General features: G+C 50.6%; 1 protein-coding gene across 2 annotated transcripts; it reads right to left on the reverse strand.

Annotated features, from left to right (window-relative positions):
* Positions 1-24314, reverse strand: UNC93A (unc-93 homolog A). Of its 2 annotated transcripts, XM_030804075.1 has the most exons (8): positions 24053-24314; positions 20966-21147; positions 19759-19988; positions 17959-18084; positions 11872-12086; positions 9958-10093; positions 8232-8363; positions 1-840 (listed from the first exon to the last, which is right to left on the reverse strand). In XM_030804075.1, exons 1-8 carry the CDS (start codon positions 24155-24157, stop codon positions 575-577), a joined length of 1392 nt encoding a protein of 463 aa, XP_030659935.1. In that variant the 5' UTR covers positions 24158-24314; the 3' UTR covers positions 1-574. The 2 variants fall into 2 exon arrangements, with proteins under 2 accessions (XP_030659935.1, XP_030659944.1); XM_030804084.1 differs by lacking the exon at positions 17959-18084 and having other exon boundaries at positions 5-840.
* Positions 24315-26514: the final 2200 nt, after the last annotated feature.

Raw genomic sequence — 26514 nt, forward strand, 5'->3', positions numbered from 1 at the left:
TCCGTGAAATAACTGCCTTTGTTTAGAAACACAGACCCCACACATTTCAGAAATCCTGAGCCCCAGTCTGGCTTTGTCACCCCCTGACTCTGTGAGGTTGAGTCAGCTGACTTGTCAGGACCCCTTTGTAAAACGTATGAGCTTTTAATCCAAGTAGAGTTAGAAGTTTAAAAGTTCACCCATTTGTAAAATTATGGGGTTAGACTATAACGTCATAATAACCCCATTGTTTTAAGCAGTCTTCCAATTCTTAAAAACGACTACAGCAATAAAACCAGGGTGAGTCTATGATTTCAGGCAATTTCTAATTGGCTGATTATACTTTTTTCTTTTGTATCTAAAATTAAATTGACAGATACCTTCATGTGTACACTTGATCTCTGTTAATAAGATGGTGGACTGACAGTCTGTTAGAATAGAAAAAATACATAAAGAGTAAAATGATATGATATCTTCACAATGGCCAAATTGTGCTGAGATGGTGATGAGGAGCCGCTCTATGTCCTGAGGCATCTTCTAAGAAAACTCTCTGGCTGGTGCCTTCTGAGTTCATCCTCCTTGGACCTCGCTGCTCTCACATTTTTGTTTGTATTTCTTCATCCTCTGCCTGGTTCGCCTGTCCTGGAGCGTGGGGTCTGATCGGGTTCTTGGACTCCACCCACTCCACAAGCCCATACGCCGCCATGGTCAGGCTCAAGACCCCCAGCAGAATGTAGAGCTTGACGCGCACGCACAAAAATGTGCTGTACCCGAAGGCAATGACGAAGCCCAGGGCCTCCCACAGGCGGTAATTGGCGAAGGCAGCTTCCTTGCTCTTCTCAAACAGAACGCCGTAGAGAGCTGCGGAGGAGAGAGCGGAGTGAGAGCTCTGCCACGGGCCCCACAGTGACCCTGTGCATGAAAACAGCACAGCTTTCCCACTACCCCATTTTCTCAACAAAATCAGGACATTTTTCTTTTTTCACAACAGAATGATTTTACATGCCAGATGATAGCATGAACCCCGAAAACCTGAGGCAGGTCTCAGTTAATTTAGAATGTTTATTTTGCCCAGGTTGAGGACCGGTGCCCGTGACACAGCCTCAGGAGGTCCTGACGAGATGTGCCCACGGTGGTCAGAACACAGTGTAGTTTTATACATTCTAGGGAGACATGAGACATCAATCAACATACGTAAGGTGAGCATTGGTTTTGTCCAGAAAGGCAAGACAACTCCAGGCCAAGGTAGGAAGACTGGAAGCAGGGAGGGGGCTTCCGGGTCAAGGGTAGATAAGAGACAAATGGTGGCATTCTTTTGAGTTTCTGATTAGCCTCTTCAAAAGACAAAGGAGACAATCAGATCTGCATTTCTCTCAGTGAGCAGAGGGGTGACTTTGAATAGAATGGGAGGCAGGTTGGTGCTAAGCAGATCCCAGCTTGACTTTTCCCTTTAGCTTAGGGATATTGGAGCCCCAGGATTTTCCTGCTTGTGATTTAAACACAGGGCCCCTTTTGGGGCTCCACCCAGGCTGCTGGCCACAGAGACCCAGGAAAACCCTCCACAGCCTGAGGCCAAGTAGGCAGGTGGGGAGCAGGGACAGGAGCAGGGATGGAGGCAGCCTGAGCCCCGGTGAGGCAGGGTGTGCGGCGACCTTAACTGCAGGCAGCAGGGCCTGAAACCAGGGGCAGAAGCATGTGGTTCCCCAGGAGGATTCCAGACTGCCAGCCATGGGGTCCTTGAGGCTGGGAGGATGGCGTTTAATTTTGTAAACTCCATGGCACCTGGTTCAGCGCGAGACACACACTGAGTGCGAAGAGAACCGTCTTCCCAAAGATTCACTCTGCCCACCCCTCCCTTAGTGCTGGAGACGATGCCATGTGCAGGGAAGCCCAGCACAAGATGTGTTAATTAGTTTTATACAAAACAACTCACATCATGAATGTTCCCTCTACTGCTGAAGACCAATGCAGATGTGCTTACAGCAGGGGAGTACCCCGCCTAGAGCCCTAAGATTCACACTGTAAACAGCTTATGAATGTTTGGGAAACAAGAAGCTCTTTGGAACCCTCAGGACAAGGTGCCCTTCTTGTCCCACAGTCCCTTAATAAAAGTAATGATCAAAGAGAACTAAATAACCAAATTTTGATTTAGTTGGCTTCTGAGACTATTCTAAACACCTCTTGTCTGTTTTTTGAGGGTGACTGTTAGCATGGGATCCAAAACCAAGGTTCTAGGGAAGAAAATCCAAGTTGAGACACCATGGCTATAAGTGGTAGATCATGCCATGTTCTGTGGCTAAAAGCTCCCGGCTACACCCTGGGCAGGTCGGAAAACCAGAGCCAATGGACCCAAGTTATAAATATTCTAGTAATACAGGCAACTCTAATTTTAAGCTAACTTTTTGGGAATATGGGTTGCTGTCATTCAAGAATTTCAAGATGAAATTTATATTGTGCTGCCATGATTAGAAATCGCTGTCCTCCAAGAGAGGGAGTCACTCAGCTCCCCCAGTGCCCCCACCATCTCCCTTCATCAAGTTCTGGTTGGTTCAAGGCCAATTCAGCTTCTTCATAAGTAGCCATGTTCTTCTCAGCCCTCTGAGCTTTTCCATAAATATAAACTTTCCGGGCCCTCAATGCATCACATGTCACATGAAGAACTTGACATTCTCTGACTCTGGTTCCAAAATCTGGACCTAGTGAGGAGATCCACAACAAAGAGAGAAAGAGCTAGACTGTCTTCTAGCTCACATACTTGTGTTCAAAATCACCTAGATGTATTTGGGAGACAGTAGGGTCCCCAGAATGGAGGACTTGGGGACCCAGAAGGTGGCTGGAAAGTTGGCTGTCCCCTGGCCACAAAACAGAATGGAGGAGGCCAAAGAAGACAGGTGTGGCCCCAGACAGAGGTGACACCCTCACTCCTGCCTGTCTCCTAACCCAGCTCTGCCCACAGAAGCAGGGTCCACACCCACAGAGGGAGACGCCTAGGACCCAGACGATGCCGCTGGAACTGCCTTTAAGAAACACGGAGGAAGAATCAGGGGAAACCGTTTGTCCCGCTCGGGAAAGGGGAACCCACAGTGTGAATGACATGAGCCCAGTCTAGGGGAAGAGAGGCCAATGCCAGTGATAATTAAAGTCAGGCTTTTCAGGGAATTACTCAAGATTTGGTTCCTATTTTAATCCAAACATAAAGAGAGCAATGCACTTATTGTTTCGAATTGCATGGAACTACCCACAGCTAAGGAGATGGTGGGGAAAGACATTTTTTAAAAGGGGAAGTAGACTGAAAATGGTATTTCAACAATTCTGAAATGACTCTACACGTGTACAAGATTGAACACATAAGGAAGCGGTCATACCTAGTGGGAACCAGGCTTCTGGCTGCCGGAGACAGGAGTGACAGCTACACAGTGGGGGCTAGAATAAGCCCCGTGGCTTACCACCTTAATAAAGAAATAATATGGTGTTGGATGGTGACCCAAAGTGTAAAGTAAACATACGAGCCCATGCTGATGCAGATCAGTGATTGAGTAATAAATACATCAGGGAGAAGGGACAGGTATTTTTTATGGAAGAACTACAGTGTACACAGAGACACTCCTCAGGGTGGAGATTAGCTGCTCTCTTCCTGACTGCTGGCTCCCTGGGCACTCGCTCCCACAGAACCGCGTGTGGAAAGGGAAGGCGGTGGGTTTGCAGCGGAGAGATGTGGCTGGCACCACGGTGCCCACGGGATCAAGGTTAACATTGCTGGTGAGGAGGCCTGTCCCTCTCCTGTATCCCCCATATGACGGGACAAGAAAGCGCCTCACCAGGGAGCTGTGCTGCGCAAACCCACAGCCCCAGCCTAATCATGAGAAAACAGCAAACAAACCAAAATTAAGGAACAGCCTACAAACTACAGTGCTCTTCAAAAGGGTCCAGGTCATGAAAAACAAGGAAAATGAAAAGCTGTCACAGAGCAGCCAGAAGATACGATGACTGAGTCCAACAGGGAATCCAGGACAGGATCCTGGCACAGAAAAAAGAACCCTCGTGGGAAACCTGGAGGAACCCAAATAAAAGCTGTCCCCCCACTAACTGTCACATGGCAGCGTTACTTCCTAGCTGTACAAATGTGCCGTGGCTCTGTGAGATGCTCAGCATTTGGGGAAGCTGGCACAGGGCCTACGGGGTAAATGCGTTGGGTCTATAGGTTGGTACCTTTCAAGGGGACTCTCTGTACTACATTTGAGGCAGGTCTCAGTTAATTTAGAATGTTTATTTTGCCCAGGTTGAGGACCGGTGCCCGTGACACAGCCTCAGGAGGTCCTGACGAGATGTGCCCAACGTGGTCAGAACACAGTGTAGTGTTCTGTAGATTTACTGTTCTGTAAATCTAAAACTATTTCAAAATAAAAGCTGTATTTAAAAAGACAAAGCATTGCTCTCAGACTGGCCTGTCTGCCTCCTCTTCCCAGGTGGCCCAGGGTTAAAGAGACCAGGATGTTGCTCCCGTCCTCAAACACTGGGATGTGGATGAGAAGTCCAGCAATCTTGTTTGGTCAGAGAAGACAGGTTAAGTGAATAGGGCATTGAAGAAGTCAGATTTTCTGAGTTTATCAGCCTGAAAACAGCCAACAGAGCAAAAGAGTATTTTTAGACCAGACATTCTGTGTCTTCACGGCAGTGCATTGGCGGGGAAGGGTTGCCATGGCAACCGCACCCATCTTTCATTAGCTGTCAGAGGGAATAAGCAGAGAGGAGTGCCTGGCACAGATCTCCCCTTGCAGAGGCCGGGGATCGCTGGTGGGACAGTGACCCGGGGATCCTCAATTCTGGCCCGGGAAGGAGGGGCTCGAATGGTGAAGTCCTCTGACCTGCTTCTAAGTGGGAGACTGTAAGGACCAGTCTTTAAATTGAGCAGTGATGACTGAAAGGTGAGGACAAAGTGCATTGGGTTTTATTCAGTGTCGTTAATTAGGAACATGCGTGGCCCACATATGTTCTTAAAGGGAAGCACACATTTGGGGAGAATAGGATTAGAAATCTAACTTGCTACTTAGAGAAACAAAAATGAGGGAGAGCTGTTCTTGAGACGTAGCCAAAGCTACATAAAATTTCCAGTTTTTTCAAAAAATAGAGAACAGAGACCTTATGTGTGTGTGTGCTGCATGGAGAGCCAGCCTGCCAGGAGTGCAGGAACGCGGTACTGAAACGCCACTCCCGCCTGACGATTGCGAGGACAAAGTCCACAGGAGCTTCTCAAGTATGTGAAAATATTTTCCCCAACCTTTTTTTTTTTTTTGTGAGACAGAGTCTTGCTCTGTCACCCAGGCTGCAGTGCAATGACGTGATCTCAGCTCACTGCAACCTCTGCCTCCCGGGTTCAAGTGATCCTCCAGCTTCAGCCTCCCTCATAGCTGAGACTACAGGCATGTGCCACCACACCTGGCTAATTTTTGTGTTTTTAGTACAGATGGGGTTTTACTATGTTGGCCAGGCTGGTCTTGAACTCCTGAGCTTAAGTGATCCGCCTGGTTCATCCTCCCAAAGGAGCGGGATTACAGGGGTGAGCCACTGCACCCAGCCAGTTTGGTTTATTTTTGAAAAAAATTACTTTTTCCTGTACAGAAAGACAGAAATAGTTTCAATTTCAATTAGCATCCCTTATTAAAGGGAGTCTTTATTCCAGTCATTCACTGGACTGGGACGTTCATACTCTTTGTTTGACCTTAGGTAACTTTGTTTGCACAATTCAACAAGGCTTTCCCTGAGAGCAACGTGTGTCCATATAAGGAAAAGGAGAGTTAAGCCCACTATTCACATAGCCCAGGAAGAACAAAAACCAAAAATGAACGATCCCATTCATTGGGAGCGTTTAGAGAATTATCGTCTGGAGTATCGCGGGGGTATTTGTCCCAGTGTGTTCCTTTTCGTTTAATGTGTAAATACATTTTAAAATTCATATAAGTTCAGATAAGTCACTGTGCACTTCTGCTAACGGGATGTGCATTTGGGGAGCTCAGTAAAACACTGGCTCTGCCACCTAACCAGGGGACAGTTTAAACAAATGCTGTTTGATACTTACTGGTAAAGTAGCTAAGAGCCCTACAGGCGACGTGACATGCCACTAGCTTATAATTTTGCACTGCCAAAAACACCAAAGTGGGTTGCTGTTTGTCTCCCCTCCATTAAATCAGTACTTGTTCTGTTAGGCAATGCCCCGGCCTGGCCTCGGGTCCAGTCTACCCCTTCCAGCCTCCGGGCCTTGATCCCGAGAAGCCAGAGCGTGGCGCTGGGCCAAGTACACACGCATTTTGGTGAAGAGCTTCACTAGGTCCACCTGCATTACTGGGGCAGCAGAAAGGACTGTGACACACGGCTCCTGAAATCCAACAGTGTGGGTTTGTTCAAAGGTGATTTTCAGCTGTCCTGCGGACAGGCACCCACCAGGAAGACAAGAAAGGACGTGGCTGGAGTGTTCGGTCCGCGATCGATGAGGTCACAAGTGCTGTTTATCCTCAGTGCAGGGACAGCAGCCAGGTCTGTCATCTCGGAAACATTGGCCTGTAGTTCGTTTGTGGGTTTGCTTTTTCCATTTTCTAAGCCCCGAGTGTTTGCCAGATAAAGGCAGAATGGTGCAGTCCCTCCTGAAGGGAAGAGGGCCTCATGTGAGCCATGCTCACCTCTGAGAGGACCCTTCATCTCACCTCATCAGCATCTCTTAGACACACAGTCTTGCCTCTTTGGGCCTCTGACACCCCTCAGGGCCGTAGATGGGATTTGTGGGAATCTCAGGGTTCCCACCCTAAGCCCTCATCTGTGTCGTTTTCAACATCGCCCAGTAGGCACACCCTCCGGCCCGCAGCCACACACACTGCCCCAGCTTCCTTCTCTCCCTGATGACCTTCCTCCAAAACCCTTTCATGCATCTCCTTGTGGAAAACACGGCCAGCCAGCACAAAGCACCTCAGAGCTCAGCAGAGCCTGGCATGAGTGCAGTGGTGCGGTCTCAGCTGACTGTGACCTCTGTCTCCGGAGTTCAAGTGATTCTCCTGCCTCAGCCTCCCAAGTAGCTGGGATTACAGGTGAAACGTCCATGTCCCCTTCCAGCTCCCCTGCCCTCAGGCCTCTCTGGTGCGGCTGCCTGAGCCTGGGGCCCTTCCTCCCTGGCTCCTCTTTGGCTCCTTGGCTCCTGCTCATCTCCCACCCATGCCCTCACTGCCCTGCCTGACCTCCTGGCCAAGCCACCCTATTCTGTGAGGACTTTGGCATTTGGCTCCTGCCATCATCACGGGATGTCACCTTCCATCCGACAACCAGCCCTCCCGGCTCCCCGCAGGGCCGCACCTTGGACCTTGTCACCTGCCTTTTGGAATTGATTGTTGTGACATGGGGCAGACTCCACATAGCTCCCGGTCACTCCTGGGTGTCAGCGCTTATCTGCTGCTTCCAGTGACCCTAGGTGCATCTGACCCTCCCCCGCATGCCGGCGCCACACATGGGGACCCCATCCCTCTGCACTCCCCCAAGGCCGCCTTCTCGGGGACCCCAGCCCCAGCAAGACCTTGGAGCACCCCTGCTGCCTCCTGCCCTGGTTCCTCCTGCACCCCACCCCACCTGGACAGTGGTCAGCCCAGACGTGATGCAGATGTGGCCTCTAGGACGAAGCCCACCCTGGCCTCCCCTGCTCCCCCACATCCACAGGGCCCCCGCCTGCTGCTCCCAGCAAACCCACTGCTGCCCAGGAAGCCCCAGAGCCCCCTCCACAGACACTGACCCTAGTGACCTGCGACGTGTGTGGCTTGTGGTTCACACTGCCACCTCCCATCATCTCGTCGGCTCCTTGGAAGGACCTGCGTGTTTACACCCCAGGCCCAGGTACACAGGAGTGGGCCTCTGCTCACAAGCACGTCTGAATAAAGGTTTTCAGTCATGAAGAGACTGCTGTCCTAGGGGTAGAGAGTCTCGAACCCAGGCTTGAATGGGCGACTTGACTTAAGCAAAACCACATCATCCCGAGGGACTGGTGCCCAGAAGGAACCTTGGGTGGTTTTCCACTTTTGCATCATGAATCTGAATAAATTGCTCAGAGAAAATACGTCAGACTCAGAGGCGACATCAAAGCCCCCTTGGCCCTCCCGTCTCTCCCAACTCACCTCTCTTGGCTCTGGCCCACTGGCATCTAATGAGCCCCCACAGTTGCCTTGGCCAGGGACCGCCCCCTGCTGCCACAGAGGAAGGGGCCTGGGCTGGGGACTCACCGTTGTTTTGTGTCTGCCAGACGGCATCTGCCACGCCCCACAGGCCTGAGAATACGAAGAACACTGCCAGCTGGTCAGCACGAGGTCTCCACAGCAGGAGGGCAATCATGCAGGACACATGGGTCACCGCGCCTGGGGGTGCAGAGGGGAAACCGCCGGGTGATGAGGGTCATCATCATGGCCTGGAGGGGCGTGTAGGTGGGTCAGCGCTGGAGCCGCCATCTCAACCGTCCTCTGGAACCGTCTCAACCGTCCTCTGGAGCTGTCCTCTGGAACTGTCTCAACCATCTCAACCGTCTCAACCGTCTCAACCATCCTCTGGAACTGTCTCAACCATCTCAACCGTCTCAACCATCTCAACCGTCCTCTGGAACTGTCTCAATGTTTGCTTCATGCTCAACGTTCCCTTAATGCTCTGGAAGTCCTCTTTTAGTTGGAACCTTGACATTTAATTTGTGAGCTGATGTGTAGGCGTGCTGCCAGCTCTAACTCAATGCTCTGCACCACACACCTGCTGTGTGACCCGCAGCCTCAGCCTGGAGGGCCCTGGGTGTGGTCTGGCATCACATTGGGAAGGAAGGTCACCCTGTCTGGGCCTGAGGTTGCCCCTAAGCTAAGAGGCTTTAAAGTCAGAAAGAGAAGGGCCTTCTCATTAGGTATAAGTTGAAGTATCCCGGCCCCTTTCTGAGTAGCCAGGGGATAGGACAAAGTGTGCCCATGGTTTCATCTGAGGCTTCCAAGTGGGGGCATGGGGACAAAAGGGAGGAGGCCACAGATCTCCCAGGCAGGTGGCATCTCTGGGCCCCACCTTGGGACTCGTCCCAGCAGGTCACAGATTTGGGACCCCAATTTCCACAGGCTGCGGATTCTCTAGGATGCAGTAAGGAGGCTGCCCATTGATGCTCAAGATGCTACAGAGGAAGAGCAGGGTCTCTGGCAGCGGAAAGGCGGGTCCACACCGCATGCCCCAGGGCTGCACCACCTTGGGCAAGTCCCTCCACTTCTGCGCTCCATGATTTCCTGTTTGTAAGGGGACACTGTCTGCTTCACAGGGTGGCTGTGAAGATGGATGGGAAACTCTAGGCAGGGCCTTCAGGCTCCTGGCCCTGGCGGATGCTCACTGTGTGCCCTTCCTCTGGCTGCGCCCCCACACCCAGCCCTGCCTGGGCATTGACATGCCAGGCGCTGTTTTTCTTAGTGCCCGCGTTCATCATTGTTCACGTGATCTCTGACTCATCTCTTTCCTTCTCTTCCCAAGAAAAGTGGAAGGTGCTGTGTGTTTAGGGAGGAGTCTGTGGCCTTAGAAGTCTTGTCCTTATCCACTGTGTGAATAGATGTGGAACAGAGCTGCCCCAATCCCAGCGTGGTCTTCCGTGACCTCCATGGCCTCACCACTGGCTTCGTGTCCCTCATTTGCACCTGCAGAGACCCTGCCCTGCCCCACCCTGGCCTGGTCACCACACCGAGTACCCACTCGGAGCAGGCACTTGCTGTGTGACCTCATGCCAAGCACAGTGCCTGCCCAGAGCCAGCTTGGGGAGAGATCTGATTCCTGCTTATTGAGGGGGTGAAGAAAGGACTGAAAGAATGAATGCATCTTACAGGGCGTTACTGATTTCAAAGCAGTTTCAGGGGCACTTTTCCAGCCTGTCCTGACTGTGAGCTGCACGCTTTTGCTACTGCAAATCATTATGACGGCTGGGATGGGACCCACGCTGCTACCTACCCAGCGCGTAGAGCACAACCCTGCCCGTGTGCTGCGAGACCTTTCCATACAACACGGAGCACAGCGCGTCGGTGGCCGAGAAGCAGATCATCACGTAGCCGACGAACCGGATGCCCAGGGCGCAGGTGACATAGGACTGGGGAGAGGGGTGCAGAGCCACGTCACGGACGCTCCCAGGCCTCCCGTGCTCAAGCTGAAGCTGCAGTCGGGTACTTAGGACATGTGCTCTGAGATGGCCGGCAGGCCAGTGTCGCCTACACCTTCCTCTAGGCTCTGTGGCTCCCGTGCAGGAGAAAAGCTGGTGTTTGTAAGAAAATCCTCTTTGGGGAAGAACTAAAAGGAGGCAGTTTGGACAACTCTGGACAAAATTCTTTCTCATATATTTCTTGCTATTTGCTGTGAAATGTGCATTATTTTATATGGAAGCCAATACACCCTGCCCTTGCTGGGGCCAATCATTGCCTGTTAGGTCTAAAGAGAGTTAAAAAAGAAAAAAGAGAAAAGCGTTTGCCCTGCCACCTCTTCCAGGGCCTCAGAGCAGCCCAGCAGCCGGCTGCGCATGTGCTCTCATGTCCACCGCACCACACTCCCATCACGGGCGGCCTCAAGGGCGGGCACACAGAACAGGGACTGAGACGAGAAGACCAGCCACAGCCACATCAGGGGTGACAAGGACAAGTCCAGTGGAGGAGCAGGACAGGCTGCCCCCAAAACGCCAAGTGGACTTTTCTGTTATCCTGTTTCTACCCTTTTAAGCCCCTAAGATTCTCCATCAAGACTATCCTAAAAGTAGCATTGCCAGATAAAATTGAGGACACCCACTATTGCCTGGGCATACTCCCGGAGAGACTTTTGTGCTTTACCTGAAATTCAAATTCTACCTGCAGAGGTGCTTTTTATCTTGCTAAGTTGGCAGCCTTGCCTGGGAGGGATCTGGGGTGGGGACAGAGCAGGGAAGGTTCCTCCGGAAGGAGAGCTTCTGCCAGACACAGGCCCATGCTGGTCCAGCTCTGGCCCCCAGCTCTCAACAGCCTCCGAGAGAGGCTTCTTTCTTTACGCACCCTGAGGTGGGGCACCGCCTCTCTCGCCTTGAGGGGAGAAGGTGGCAGGAGTGGATGGAGCAGAAGCTTGGAGAGCCACATCGCTTTTTAGATTGTGAAGCATGGTTTGAAAACTAGAGGTGCCAGGCACAGTGGTTCACGCCTGTGATCCCAGCACTTTGGGAGGCTGAGGCAGGCAGATCACCTGAGGTTGGGAGTTCGAGACCAGCCTGACCAACATGGAGAAACCCTGTCTCTACTAAAAATACAAAATTAGCCGGGCGTGGTGGCACACGCCTGTAATCCCAGCTACTTGGGAGGCTGAGGCAGGAGAATCACTTAAACCTGGGAGGTGGAGGTTGCGGTGAGCCGAGATGACGCCACTGCACTCCAGCCTGGGTGACAAGAGTGTTACTCCATCTCAAAAAAAAGAAAAAAAAATGAAAAGAAAACTAGAGGGATAAGAAATTTCGGTGGTATTCATGGACTTAATGCTTTTCCTATATGCAAACTCTAAAGTAAGAGTGCAGGGTGAGGTCCGGGCAGGGATAACACCAATGAGTGTCTGCGGGGTGAGTCAGCGGCAGCTGCCCATCCATTTACTCTGGCTCCTTCCCCAGGAAGTCATGGGTCAAGCAAGAAGCTCTCCCTTGAGACAAGCGTGGAAGCTCCTGTGAGTTGGAAGTTACTTGGAGGATGAGACCTTGAATCATAAACTCAGCTATGGTAGCACTGGGAGCACAGGACCCCGTTCCCTCCAGCCCCAGCCCTGGGCAGGTGGCCTGAGATACTCTGTGGTCCTGCAGGTACAGACACAGGTGAGGCAGTGGTGCCACCCATGGCCTGAGCCACCGGCCCTCGCTTTCGTTCATACCCTTGTGTATTCGCTGGAGAGGAATCCTTGCTGCAATCCACTATACAGCGGCAGCAGAATTAAGAGGCACAGACGTTTATCTCTGTATAGCTTGAAAGTCGACAGTAAAGTGGACCAGAAAGGCGGTGATCTCTTCTTTCCTTCACTTTCCCGTTGAACATCTCGTATGGGTTCGAGGAACGCAGCTATCATTAGGACAGCCAGGACACCACTCCCTGAAAGGACATAGCAAAGGCTTTGCTTTCAGAGGGGCCCAGAGGCAGGGGGCCTGGCAAGGAGTTGTTTAAGTCACTCATCCTCCTCTCGAGAGGAGGGCTCACTCAGATCCAGATTTCAGGTGACATTAGACACGGCACGCTTAAGGATCTCAGGTGTCTAGTTGCACTTGACTGTGCTGATTCTCTGATTACCTCATGACTTACCGGCTTTCACATGAAACCTGCCACAATAGGTCAGGATTGTCCTCACCGGCATAACATACAAAAAATTCCGGAGCGACCCAGAAGTTCTGAGTGTCCTTAGCCATTGACTCTGCTTCTCATTCTAATCCCCAAAGCAATTTCTAACAGCAGCCAGCTTTTTACTGATTTTTTTTAGGATAATGATTCCCACAAGGGTACCATTTGCTACACTTTTGTTTATTTCAAATAAACAATTTTGTGTAAAAGTCCTCCAATAGGAACTGGTTAAAGATATTAAGGGGTGGGTACCCCAACTACAACGGAATGTTGTGCATTTGAAGAAAATAAAAAAGAAGCTCTTTATACACAGATGGGAAAATCCCCCACCATGAATGGTAAAAAGAGAAAAAAACAAGCAAGATGCAGCACTTTGTGTAGAGTGTGCTACCAATTGAATATAGTAAGAAAGGACATAAAGATGTGCTTGTTTATATGTGCATTAAATATGTCTAGGAAATAAAGCAGACACGGACTTTCTATGAATGCAGAACTGGGTCTGAAGACGACAGTGAGAGGGAGACTCCCCATCGCATGCCCTTTTACAGTGCATTGGTTGCCCACCCAAAGGGGTTCATTCCAAGCCCCCAGCGGATGCCTGAAACCATGGGTGGTGTCAGACTCTACATGCACCATGGATTTTCACTCTGACAACAGAGGTGGCTACTGAGAGACTATGGCCCCGGGAGCGTCTATGGTGCGGACATGCCGGACAGAGGGAAGGGTCACAGTCTGGGTGGGGTGGGCAGGACGGCAAGAGATTCCATCACGCTGCTCAGAACAACTGCAACTTAAACCTTATGAATTATTTATTTCTGGAATTTTCCACATAAGGTTCTCGGATTGCAGCTGGCCTCAGGTCACTGAAGCCACACAAAATGGAATGGGGACAAGGGGGACTCCTGGATTTGCATTTTGAACTATATAAATGGGTTATCTATGCAAAAAATATTTTAACTATTCATTTCATCCATGAGGAAACATCCTGTACTTTCTCATAATTCCAAAATGTGACTAAATCTCCATCTGTCCACCACTTCATTATTTGATCCACCTTAATTTCTGTCGATGGAGAACTGATGTTTATGTAGGCGTTTCTCACTTTACACAGAAGCCCTTTCGTCCCCTAATGATTCTAAGTGCCCTCTGTGATACCGTTATATCTCCACTGTTTCTCTCCCACCTGGCAGTGGGAATGATACACAGCGTTTGGGGCACCACAGATCACTCAAGAGTGGCGGCGATCCTTCCCTTCTCTCTGGGCCAGAATCTTTCAGAATGGTTCATTTCTACCTCTGAGAGCTTAGATCCCTGCTCCACTAAAGACGACGGGAATTATCTCATCTTACTGTGTCTGACCAACCTTATCTAGTGCTTTCTCTGTCTCTCTCAGTGTCAGGGTCCTCGTGTGACCCATACGGTGGGCTTGCTGCAGCACTGTGCCCCGGCGGCTGAGCGTTCCTGAAACTGGGAGGTTTGCAAAGCCAGCTCTCTACCAAGCTGTTAGCAGAAACAGCAGAATCCTAGCACCTGTCTCAGAAAGCACCATTGTTAATGCGGTTCCAGCCAGAAATGCAGATTTATTTCTAGGCTTTACTTTCCGTTATCTGGCTACTTTTCATCTTGGCTCAACATATTCCCCTTCCTATTTCATGATAACTCAAGATTCTCATGAAGTTTGTGAAATTTCATATGAAAGCGGGACTCCTGCTGCCACAGGTGTTTCTCGGTCACCCTTGATTTTCCTCTGCGTTGTCCTGGCCACCATGCGGTCTGGCAGGTTGTCACGCCTGCACAGGAGGCCGTAGGGTATTTACAATTATCAGGGCCCCCTTCCAAGCCGACCCCCTGAACTGACTGTGTGTAGACCGTGTGGAAAAGGCACATTTTTCCTCCACTCCCTGAAGGCAGCGCCTTCTCCACGATCTCGTCTTGTGGGCCAGGACTTCAGTGTCAAGCAGCCCAATAGGACACAACCTACAATCTCCCCGAAAGCCTCTTGGGAGGGGGAGAGGCAGGTTATGAACACAGAAGCCACACCTCTTTGTTCAGAATTATGTGTGTCCGGGTGTCATGCGACTCAGAGCCTTGTGTGGGGCATGAATTGGGGGATGCTGCACAGCTGTGTCCTAAATTCTAAAGAGAATGGCTCTTTGCAAGAAACTTGACTCTGAGTGCAGTGCTCAGAAACCCAGGAAAGTTACGCAGGGAGAGGGTGTTCCTGTTCTTTTAGGTCCATTTTTCTCTCTTCCTATGTTTTTCTTTATGATGACATGGCCTTGCTTTATAGAAAAGGACACACATAGGATCCTGCAGGGCTGTTACGATCACAATAGTAAGACCACTTCTTCATTTACATGTGTGTGATCTCTGCTATACATCATCACTTCTAGACTTGGACTCCCTTAGGCTGCGGGATTCCGTGAACCGAGACGGGGCTGTGGCCAGAGAGCACCCTGGGGGTGCCCCTGCAGGGGAGGTGCCGCAGACAACAGCCACCTGCGGAGGACAGCTGGCAACGAAGGGCCTGGAAGCCACGGAGAAGCCTGTGCTGTTCCTCTAGAGCAGGGGCCAGCGAACTATGGTCTGCGGGCCAAAGCCTGCCCACTGCCTGCTTTGGGAAATGAAGTTTTATTGGCATGCGGGCACGCTCATTTGCTTACATGCTGTCTATGGCTTTTTCCCAGTACAAAGACAACGTTGAGCAACTGCAACAAGGACCATGTGAGCCTCAGAAAGATATTTACATGTAGGAATATTTGCTGTCAGCCCTTCACAGAGGAAGGCTGCCAGCCCCCACTCCAAAATTCTGTTCTTTTGTAGATAGGAGACGTCTTTGTTGGTGGCTGCCTGACTGGAACTGGTGGAGCTGGAAGGACACCTGAGGGTCTTGACTCAGCTCAATGTCCCCGAGTCCCCCAGCCTCCTAGTTATGTAGAGGAGGTGGTGAGGGGAGTGTGGGGGAAGCACAGGCCTGGCTGGTCCCTGGGACCACATTGATGGGAACCTCGGGGCCCGCTGGGAAAACACGACCACGATTCCAAGTCAGCAGAGACTTGCAGACCAGAGCAAACCGTGGCTGCTCCTGACTACCTGTCCACACCTTCCACTCACTTTTAAAACCCTCAGTCTGGGCCTTGGGCATGAGCACCCTCCCCAGGTTGCTCTCCTGATGGGCATCAACAGCCTCTCACTGGCTAAGAGCCTGGTCCAGCCTCCTCTCTGAGCCTCCTGGGGGCCCTGCCAACTCAACACTCTCAAACCCCCTCCCCAGCTGCTTCCGCAACCCTGGGAGTCCTCCAAGACCCTGCTTTGGTTTTCTGTCTCCTTCCAAGGCTCCAGTTGTCTGCCTGGCCCTCAGTGTTGCTGAACCAGGGGTCTGGCTGTACTCCCTTCTCCGTAACAATTCTCTCTGCTTTTTCTCCCTAAAAGCCTCATCCTTGTCATGATTCCAGTCATCATCTCGGAAGATGCCTCCATGTCCACACTTGCATTGGCCTCTGGCCTGAGCCCTGCACAGCGTCACACTGCCCATTGGACACTACACAAGAGTCCCACTGTGTCCTCAAGCCAGGTGTTCCTGGCCTGAGCTCATCTTCCTCTCAACCCCAGGGCTGTCTTCTCTTCCCCACACCATGTCCAACCCACACAGGCCCGCTGGCCTCTCTCAGCCCCTCTACCTCTGCCTCCCCCTCCCTGCCCCCTCCTCTGGACTCAGCATTCCATCCTCAGTGGGTCTCTGCCCGCTGTCCCTCTGCACCTCTAAGTCACGCTGGCATGGGGTCTGTCAAGGAGGCAAGTCTACACTCGTCCAGACCCTTTGGCACAACATCAAGGGCCACAGCTAGTCCTGTGCCCCATCTCTGCCCCTCCACCTTGCCCCCAGCCATGTGGGCTCTTCCTGGACATCTCGCCTCCAGGGACCTCTGGCATCACTTCCCTGCCTGGCCAAATCTTGCTCACTGTCCAGACTCGGCTTAGGGATCACCCGCCCTTGGAGGCTTTCCTGAAACTCCATGCTCCAGGGCGATGCAGATGCAAGCCAGCTGGGAACTGTGCTCACAACACTGTCAGACCGGGTCTCGGTTAGTTGGGTGTGTGTCTGCCTCCTTCACTAGGCTCTCAGCTTACTAAAGGCGAGCTTCTAGCCCTCTGAATGTCTGGACCAAGAAGGCCTAGCATGGCCTAGCATGTGCTCAGTACGCTTTGTCGACTTCCAGCGATAGCTTTACAAGTGCTCACTCAGAGCCTCTGATGTGGAAGTGGCCTGAGGGGACCTGAGGGTTGGTGCCACGCATCATCTCAGCATGAGGAAAAGCTCTGCAGTGCCCACGAACCCTCCTCACCTCTGACCCTGGCAGAGTGCAGGACTTGGTGCCCCCAGAGCTCACAGGTGCCAGGCCCTTGATCTTTAAGAAGGACCCATTCCAAGGCCTTTATGAATCCCCAAATCCAAGAATGACAAAGAATATATATATACACATATGTGTATATATATATATATGTACATGCATATATAAATATGTGTGTGTGTGTGTGTGTATATATATATATATATATTTTTTTTTTTTTTTTTTTGAGATGGAGTCTCGCTCTGTTGCCCAGGCTGGAGTGCAGCAGCGCGATCTCGGCTCACTGCAACCTCCACCTCCCAGGTTCAAGCGATTCTCCTGCCTCAGCCTCCTGAGTAGCTGGGATAACAGGCACATGCCACCACACTCGCTCAGCGAATTTTTCTATTTTTAGTGCAAATGGGGTTTCACCATGTTGGCCAGGCTGGTCTCGAACTCCTGACCTCAAGTGATCTTCCCGCCTCAGCCTCCCAAAGGGCTGAGATTACAGGCATGAGCCACCTCGCCCAGCCAAAAAAGAATATATTTAAATTCTTTACAAAATGGTTTTAAAAACTCTCTAAATATATCCCCTTCAAAGTTGTAATAAATCTTTGACTATAACACTAAAGTCACATATGAAACTATTACATAACATTCTCTATTAAAATGAACTTCTAAGAATGAGCCTCGTCATGACAATTAACTTCCTTTGGACAGCCGTTTCATCATGAGCTTGCAATGTCTCCAGCTAAGGGGCAGCCAGCACTTGGGAGCACTCGCCCCTCTAGCCTTTCCACAGAAGGCACTCAGCACATTTCTCAGAAAAAAAAAAAAAAAAAAGTGGTTTATAGCAATTATGGATGTTCAGAGCCCCTTGGCCACAGCTGAAACACACACAGTCAATCCCAGTGCCCTAGTTGGCCACCAAGCTGTCTGTAATGGTAGCCACCGGCCTCCTGTACTGCTGAGCACTGCAGTGTGGCTGGGAGACTTAGGAACTGAAACTTTAATAGGTTAAGATGTAAACAACCACAGTGCTTAATGGCTGCTGTGCTGGGCTCTGGAGATGTATAACAATCTCATCACCCCAGGATCCTCTGTTAGACAGCACGGGTGTACTGCATTTGATTCATAAGAACACCGCCTGCATGTAATCCAGACCAATACATTTTGCAAGGATGTTTCAGAAGAAGAGAGATTACTTCTACACTGGGGGAGACGGTCTTTGTCAGCCCAGGAAGGAGGCTTGGCTCTGCTTTGCTGGGGACCCTGCCCTGGGCTGGTGGAGCTCGTACCGGTGTAGATGCCCAGGAGGGTGTAGACCAGCTGCTGGGAGGGCCTCTGGGTGCTGTTGGTGGTTGCGGTGGCCATCAGGCAGTCACTGGCCCCACAGGACGCAAGCTGCTCTTCTGGGAGGGTCTCTGTGAAGTCAGAGCAGACAAGAGACATGAGATGACCGCAAATGTGACAAGATGTGGGTTCTTGAGAAATGAAAGTGACAGTGGAAAGGACACTGGACACCTGGGGGGAGGCATCACTACAGATCACGTGGAAAGACCCAGTGTCTCAAAATAGATTTACCCCTAGGCACGTGTCCCTAGACTCGATTTAAGACACTTTGGGAGGTGGAAGATCCTATTCGTGTTCCGCAAAGATTCAGGGAAGAATCAACTTGGAAAAGTGCTGGTTACTTGTTATACTACTTTTCTGACATAATTACAATTTTTCAAGTTTTCAAAATTAGTCAAAAAGAAAAAAGTACATGAGATTGGGTGCCAGGAATGCTGGATTCTCTTTCAGATTCATCTGTTACCAACTCCATGACTTCGGGCAGGTGATTTCATAACTTTTCTGTTTTTGAAAACTAATGTTAGTTCTGCGATCTCTTAGAAAAATACAATTTGAATTAGCAATGACTCTCAGTCAGAACTCCTGTCAGAATCTCTGGAGAAAGGAGAAAGGTGTTGTGGGAGAAAGAATATTCAGTGCTTTTATTATATTAATGACACAAATTATGTAACAGACAGCTTCACAAAATCTTCTAAGCGGGTGAGATGTGCAGCTGATAAGAGAAGGCACAAGAAGGTGGAGAAATGCACGACGCCCTCCAAATCCCTCCAGCCCCAGATTCTGTGTCCTGTGCTTGGAGAACTAACTCACCTGCAGAAAGGTCTTCCAAAGAAAAGCCTGTTCCTCCACTTAACTGGCCGTGATATCCAGACTGCGCTGTAACCCCGGTTTCTGTTTCATTGTTGCTGACACCAACAGCAATAATGAGCAGAAATTGCTATGCACCCACTTCACGGCTTCCCTTCTTCAAATGCACTCAGCAGGCGTGACATCGCATGAGAGAAAGGGAGAGGGGTTTTGGCTACAGAGTTGCCCAAGGGCGGGATTTTTATGGGATAGCAAGATGGAGAACCTTGATGAAGTGATAGAAATAGTCGTGATACTAGTCAGGAGGGCTGGATTGGTTTTTACCCTGTTGGGAAAGGTTTCCTGTAAGCATGAAAGAGATGTCTGTCCTCTGCCCTGTGCTTAAAGCCGCAACATGGGCACTAAGGGCATGCGTACAAATGAGATATGCACTTTATATTTATACCAGGGCAAGGTCAGGTAGAGACAGAGGAGCCAGGGCATCAGCCCATCCAATGTCCACATCCATCGTGGGATGAGGGGCCTGTCATGAAACATTTGAAAATTTGGTCATTGTATCAAGTCACAGGGAAAAGAAATCAGGCAACCCCGTCCTTAGTCTAAAAAGTACAGTTGTGCAGTTGTAACTCCATGAACCCAAATTCTACTGGCGTGGCCCTTAGTTTCCCCATGGCGCCCTCTCCCAAGGGCTCCCCTGCCCCTGCGGAGGCACCTGTGGAAGACACAGATCTTCTTCAGTCCCACCTGACTGTCCAGAAGAGAGCAGGTAGCAGGTGACTCTGAAGCACAGGCAGGTTGAGAATCTCACCTGTGGGGCCTGACTCACCTGCTCAAGTTACAGAATCAAGGCAGGTGTGCAACTGAAATCAGGAACCCTCTCCCCCATCACTGAACCCTTGCTCCACTTGGAGACAATTGCTTGCCCCTTTTTGTTTTACCTTGGCTGGGAGTCTGGCCAAATACCAGCGATGAGATCAAGTTGCCCCATACACCGGACGACTGGAATACGAGGAAGAAGATGCCGAAATACTGGTTCACCACGTCTTTGCCGCGCTTTCCTGCCTTCTCTGCATGTGTGTTTCCCATGATTGTGAGGTACGTGCACTGCGCAGACCACAGCGGGGCGGCCCCGAGTCCCAGCAGTATGGAGGTAGGGATCAAAGTGTACCTGTGGGTAAAAGGCAGACCCACAGCACCGCCTGTGACAGGAGACGCAAGCCCATCGCACCCGTGTCCCTGCAGTTCTTTAGTCTATCTGGGAGAAGCAAACACCCCCTGGCCCGTTGCAAGCATGGTGATGAGTATTGCTGGTTGGATGGATGGATTCACCATTAGACTCAGAAAAATGAGCAAAATCAGTGCATTTCCCGCTTACACTGATTTGCAAAAGTGAAATTGAAGGCCAGTGAGGCTCCTTGTATTTGATGCGACCACAAACAACAAGACGAGGAGCACGAGGAAGGCCGAGGGACAGCCCCGGTTAAAAAGACCAAGTGACCGGCTCGGGCCTGGGCGGCGGCATGCCATGTGAGACTCTGCAGCTACCGGGAAGAAGGACGTGCAGCCATCGTCAGCAGCATGTCCTGGCACAACCAGCGTCCCTGGAAGACAAGCTCCATGGCTGTGTTCCCGGGGCCTGGGCTGCAGCCCGAAGCCCTCAGAGCTCGGTCTCTGTGGTCCATGTCACCAGGGAGCAGGGTGGCCTCCCATCCCTGTGACCTGCCCTGGCCATACCCACCTCCTAATGGTGGGTGAGATGCAGCTTTTGGTCCACTGGTGACATCTGCCTAGGTGCCCACGAGACTCACCCTCTGCATTGGAGTTAGAGTCCCCTGTGTTACTGGAACCCTCGCCCAGCCAGGGGAGCGGAGGACCGGGATGGAGCCCAGGGAGAGGCCAGCATCAGGGATCAGGAGGAGGAGACGGAAGCAACTGGGGGGCACAGAGGAGCCTTGGTGGGAAAACAGGAAGGAAGCCTAGCACCGTCTGTCACCAAAGCGAGGCGGGGGTGCCGGGGCAGCAGAGCTCATTTTAAAATGCCTGCAGTGAACAGTAATCAGGGCAAATGCAAGTCATGTGCAGAGTGAATGTCCCTAGCATGGGGAACGGCCGGGGTGGGGTGGGCAGGGGGTGGGGGCTGCATACCAGCTGGCGAAGAAGTTGCCCACGGAGAAGGCCACGTAGCCACACATGGAGAGGATGATGGTCCCCTTGCAGCCCAGCCTGTCGATGAGGAGCGGCGGGAGGAACATGGAGGACAGGAGCATGCCTCCGTAGAGGGTGCTGAGCGCTGTCACACCCAGGCCCTCCTCGCTGTACAGGCTGCTCTGTGGGAACAAAGCCAGCCCTGTCAGAGCACAGGATGGACACAGTGGGATGAGGCACCAGCAGGTCCTCGGTGTCCCCCAGGCTGGAGGCCGCCACAGCTCCCAGGAACCGCCAGCCACAGGCTTGCTGCCCTAGGAGCCTCCTCTGCAGCTGGTGGGAGGAAAGTGCAGGTGAATTGGGAATAAAGCAGTTCGTGTGTCTAAACATCAAGGAGTGAAGGCCCGGCACCCCTGTGAGTGCTTGTGCCGGGGCTGGACGGCTGTCAGAGCCGCTCACGCCTCTGTGTACGCCTGCGTGAATCTCAGCTGAGAATGGGACAGTGTGGCAGGATGGGGCTGGAGACTCTGCCAGAACTCATCTGTGAGGGGCCTGCATGCTCCTGGGGAAGGTAAGGGGTCCTTCAGCCCATGGGGAGGCCCCAAGGGTATGAAGCAGGTGAGTGCGCATGAATGATTTCTTTCTTCACCAAATATCCATCTCCCGCTTCTGAGTGGCCGTCACTGTCTAAGGTTCGAGAATGGACCAGGGACGTGGCCCTCGTGTCCTGGAACCTGCAGGCGGCTGCCACTGGTGGAGACGACACGGGCGGGCACATGCCACCACGAGGGTGCTGGGTGCCCCACCCAGACCTCGGCTCCAGGGCAGGGTGGGGAGAAGGAGGTGGCCTCCGAGTTGAGAGCTGAATGAGAACTTGGAGGCCTGCAGCCAGAAAGGGTGAAAGGAGGTGGTGGCTACAGGGGAGGTACCAGAAAAGAGCATCCTTGGTCCTCCGACGAGGGGAGCTAGTCCAGACCAGGGCGAGGACCCAGGAGAACTCTCTGGAATGAGGCCCTGACTTCTCACTGGGGCTGCTGAGCTCTGAGGAGGGAGCCCGGGGATGCACGTGCCTTGTTGGGGCCTGAGAGCGAAGCCAGCCGCGTAGAAGCCTTGGGGTTCATGGAGAGAGGTGGACTCGGCTCCTCGGAATGCTGGGGCAAAGCCATTCCCGAGTCACTTCTATCTGAACGCTCTGTGTTGCTCACGCCAGTCCTGACTAGCAGAGACAGCTGTCCCGGTTAGAGGGTTAAAGCACGTCCGCATGCTCGAGGTCAGCTGCGGACAATAGGCCTGGGTGGGGCCGGGAACCAGAGTGGAGCTGGAGTGGGGGGGGGGCCCTTCCACAGACCTGGGACTCTGCAGAGAGGGAGGTCTGGCTCCCCTGCATCTCCAGTCTTTTGAGAAGGAAGGGCTGACATCGTGAGACAGCAGCTCCCACTTCCACCAGCCCAGGAGGAGTGGGAAGTGCTGGCAGGGCATGGGAAATCTACTCCCCAGGCAGCTGCTCACGGCTGTGGAGCTCATCCAGATGCCACCATGAGTGATTCCCCAATGAGGCATCCTCAAACTGGGGCCGCAGAGGCAAAGGGTTGTCTGCCCACATTTGCCCACAGCCTTGGGTCCTGCCATCACAGCCTGAGAGGAGGGACCCCTGGCAGCTCCCAGGCCCCTCCAGCCCCCTTCCTCTGGCTTCCAAGTCCAGAAGCCAATTCTCAGACAGTGGCTGAGCCACAGCGGATCCACCAGAACTGGTTCCTAGGAATGCTGACCCCAGGGGAGCTGCTGTGCTAGGAGGACAGCAGGGTCTCCTTCTGCAGGCAGGTGAGCTTTCTAAAGAGAAAGGGCTACTGACCAGTCCACATCCTTGAGACTCCCTCCTTCCAGAAAGTGCACACCAACCACATTCAGCCTGCACTCACCTCAACCCAACCAGCATTTCACTCACACCAGCATTCTGTGACAACAACGCAAAGTTCCGGGCAAAGCAAGGACTCCAAAAGTAATGAACCATCGCAGCAAGAAAAGAGACTGTGTTCCCTTCCACTTGACTTTGAGAGTCACTGTTGGCTGCCATTTTATCCTCTGTAAGCCTGATCAGAAATAGAACCAGATAGGAGTTCAGCAAAAGGAAACATTACTTGAGAATTCAGGACTGAATTCCAGCTTCCTTGGCAACCCAGGAGTCCCAAGTGTTTGTACAACAACAGCGAGAGGAGAAACCTCGGATTCTGAGTTCCCAGGTGTGCTTTTCTGGTTCCATACTATGCACACAGTAGGTGCCCAATTCTTGTTCTTCATCGACAAGCCGTGTAAGACCACACTAATTTGTCTTCAGAAGCTCTGAAATGTTTTGTTATGTGACCACCCCAGGCCACAGGGTACAACAGTGGCAATGAATAACCCGGAGGAGTAACAATAGCCCTACTTCCTGACCAGCCCTTGGAATTCCCTGGAATTCAGACTGGAATCCAGGTAAAGATCAGACTTGAAATGTAACCAGCTTGGGAAAATGTGTCAGATCTATGTCTAGGTGTGCATGATGAATGCTGCAGCCTTTCAGAGAATGTTGTTTGGCTTTTTCATGGGCTCACAGACCTATGGAGGAGAGCATGCCATAAGGAGTTCAAAGTATAGAGAGACCATGTTGTCAAAGTTCACAGTTTAGCTTAGAGTAGGCTTGGAATCTATAAGGTCTAGTGACATTTGATAAATTCACATGGCTGCCCCTAACCACAAAGCCAAGGGCATCCAATCAATCCTAGAACTCACAATGACTCTTCCTGTGTCTCCTTTTAACCACCCAGAGGCAAAGAATGTCCCAACAAATCACAATCCCAAGACCCCTGCTGTCCTTGTCCAAGAGCGACGCGTGCCTCGCTGTTGTGCAATCCTATTGAGATGTGAGTGGGAACTGCACGCTGTAGGACTGCATCTGAGAACCACTGTTTGTTTTAGAGGATTTGGTGGAGTGAAAAAGAAACACCAGGCGAATTAGATTTTTCAAATTTACAGCTCATTATTGTCTGTGACCACAGAGATTCTTGGAGGCCAGGAAGTTCAGGTAACTTGACGACCAGACACACATACCTGCAGGCTCTGCAGACCTCCATAGGCTGTAAAGAGAAGCAGAAACCCAAAGGAAATCACAAGGACGTTCCTTAGACTTCTGTCCATTGTGCTGGATGAAAACATCAATCATCAGTGGACACGTAAATTTGTAGCTCCCTAAAAGAAACCAGTTGAGGCACAGGAAAAACAGTCAGTACCAAGAAGTCCCATTCTCTCTTTCATCTGAGCTAGAGATGAAATGTTAGAGGTGTGTTAGTCATTAAGCCTGTCACTCGTTAATGAACTTGGTTATCACTGACCCCATGAAGCATACGGGAGTGCTGTTACTCATTCACCTTCTCTGCGATCTGCAATGTCTACTTTGTATGGGGCAAAAGATCATGACTCTTACCAGCTTCTAGGTAATTGCGCTTTTTTCCTATTAAATTCTAATAGACATGGTCCAGATGGTAAAGTGATACGTTTCACTTTTTATATGTATATAGAATAGAACCTTCCACAGTAAGAGAAACTGTCAGAAATTGTCAGTGGTGCAGAATGTGGACTTCAGTCTTAAAGAACAAACCATAAATGTCAACTTCAAGATACATAGTTCAACTTCTGAAAAAGCGCTAACGTGATTATAAGATCCTAGGGCCAAAGTCTTAGTATTGCAAATACTGTACAGTTTCACAACACTGTACAGCAATTATTAAAAGAAAACACAGCTTACAGGAGTATAGCTCTTTACCATATGCCAAGTATTTCATGCATTATTTCATGTTACCGACAACAGTGCTATGCTAATGATCATTAGAAATCTTAGACCCATTATAAGACAGGAAACAGCTTCAGAAAAGTTAAGCGATTTGGTGTTTTGGTCTGGGGCACTGTTGCCCAGTATGGTAGCCACTTGTCACATGTGTCTATTGAGTTCTCAAATGTGGCAAGTGCAACTGATAAAATGAGTTCATAACTGCATCTCCTTTTAGTTAATTAAAATCAAAATTTAACCACATGTGGCTAGAGACAACTGTATTAGACGGGGCAAGTCTGGAGCTTTAAGCAACTTACCACAAATGTCATAGCTAATAAGCAAGAAAAATTGTTTTTATTCAATTGTAAGTAAAGCTTGATGTCTCCAGATTGTTTCCAAAGTTCTGTGAAGTCAGCCATTTCTGTCTAGATTCGATGTATAAGGCAAATCTCGCAGGTAAGTCTGGCATCCTGGCAACACTACTCAGGGAAGCTTGCCAGACCATGAGAAGATCAGGGCCAATGATAAATGGGGTAAAGTTCTCATCATTTAATGTATTCCAGTGAAAATGAAAGTTTTATGAAAACAATAGCTTTTTATATTGACTAAACATGGACTATCATGCTTACATAGACACGAGAGCCACGAGTCTAGCAAAGGGATTCTGAGCACAGAAACAGATGAGCTCCATGGGTTCACACCTTAGTCCTGTAATTTGTTAGCTAGGTGATCTCAGGTGGGTCACTGAGTCACCAAACCTGTTTCCTCTTTAAAAAGGAGGGTTGCAAAAGTTCAAGACTTGGATAATTTTGAAAGCCCCTAGAACAGCACCTGATATATAGCAAAAATGTTAACTTCAAGATACATATATGGTTCAACTTCATCAATAAATGTTATCACCAATAAATGTTAATTGACTAGGATGATATTTTGACTTTCAGAGACAATGCAAATTGGAATAATACGTAAAGAAATTAGCACAACGTAGACAGACTTCTTCATACTAACCGTGTTATCGATCAATCAACTTGGACCTTATTTTTATTTTTTGGCAACACTTTAGTTTACTTCAATTCTGGCCTGTCATTAATTCCCACAGATGACCTGTATTTTGATATTAGAAGACCTTCCTGAAGTTTTATTGCACTGTCTGCTGGTCTTTCTCCCTTGGTTGCTTCAACTCACCAGCCCCATCCTCTAGGACTCGCTCTCTGGCTCTGGGGGCTGTTTCCGGAGGCTGCTCTTCCCCTCCCCTTCACCAGCCTGTGTCTCCTGAGGAGCTTCCCTTTGTGCACAAATAAACCTGGTCTGTTTCCATCCTTCCCAGCCACACCCTCCCTGTCCCTCCAGCACTTCTACTGGGACTGAATTTCTGAAACCGTGGCTTCAGTTACATCTGCTTTTTCTCCCCTTTCTTCCCAGTTCCTCCCCTTTATCTATGTTAAAAGGGATTTTTTTTAAATGAACAGTATATTTTACTCTCTGCTTTTTCTCTGTAGCAGAATAAAATGCTTCTTACAGGAGATAGCTCCCAGCATCCCCCAGTATTCCTGTGACCAGGGCAGGTCTTAGGACGAGACCACAGGGCAGGTCACCCAGTGGTCTCATCATAAGCAAAGGGATGCTCTTATCTTACCCGACCCGGGAGGCTGCCTTCCCGCAGCCTACACATTCCTGCAGACATGGAGTTGCCCAAGGGAAGAGAATGCACTCTCTAGAAACCCAGAGCTGGCTTGGCTCTCAG

Source organism: Nomascus leucogenys, chromosome 3 (assembly GCF_006542625.1).
Source record: "Nomascus leucogenys isolate Asia chromosome 3, Asia_NLE_v1, whole genome shotgun sequence".
Lineage (NCBI taxonomy): Eukaryota > Metazoa > Chordata > Mammalia > Primates > Hylobatidae > Nomascus > Nomascus leucogenys.

Bases quoted from the DNA above. Each gene is read 5' to 3' on its own strand.
- UNC93A (XM_030804075.1), bottom strand. From the start codon at position 24,157: ATGTTTTCATCCAGCACAATGGACAGAAGTCTAAGGAACGTCCTTGTG. The intron at 18,085-19,758 runs GTAAAACAAAAA...CTGACTTCACAG, and splicing joins TGGCCAGACTCCCAGCCAAG to AGACCCTCCCAGAAGAGCAG. The intron at 10,094-11,871 runs GTATGAACGAAA...CCCTCTCCCCAG, and splicing joins TCTCCAGCGAATACACAAGG to TCCTATGTCACCTGCGCCCT.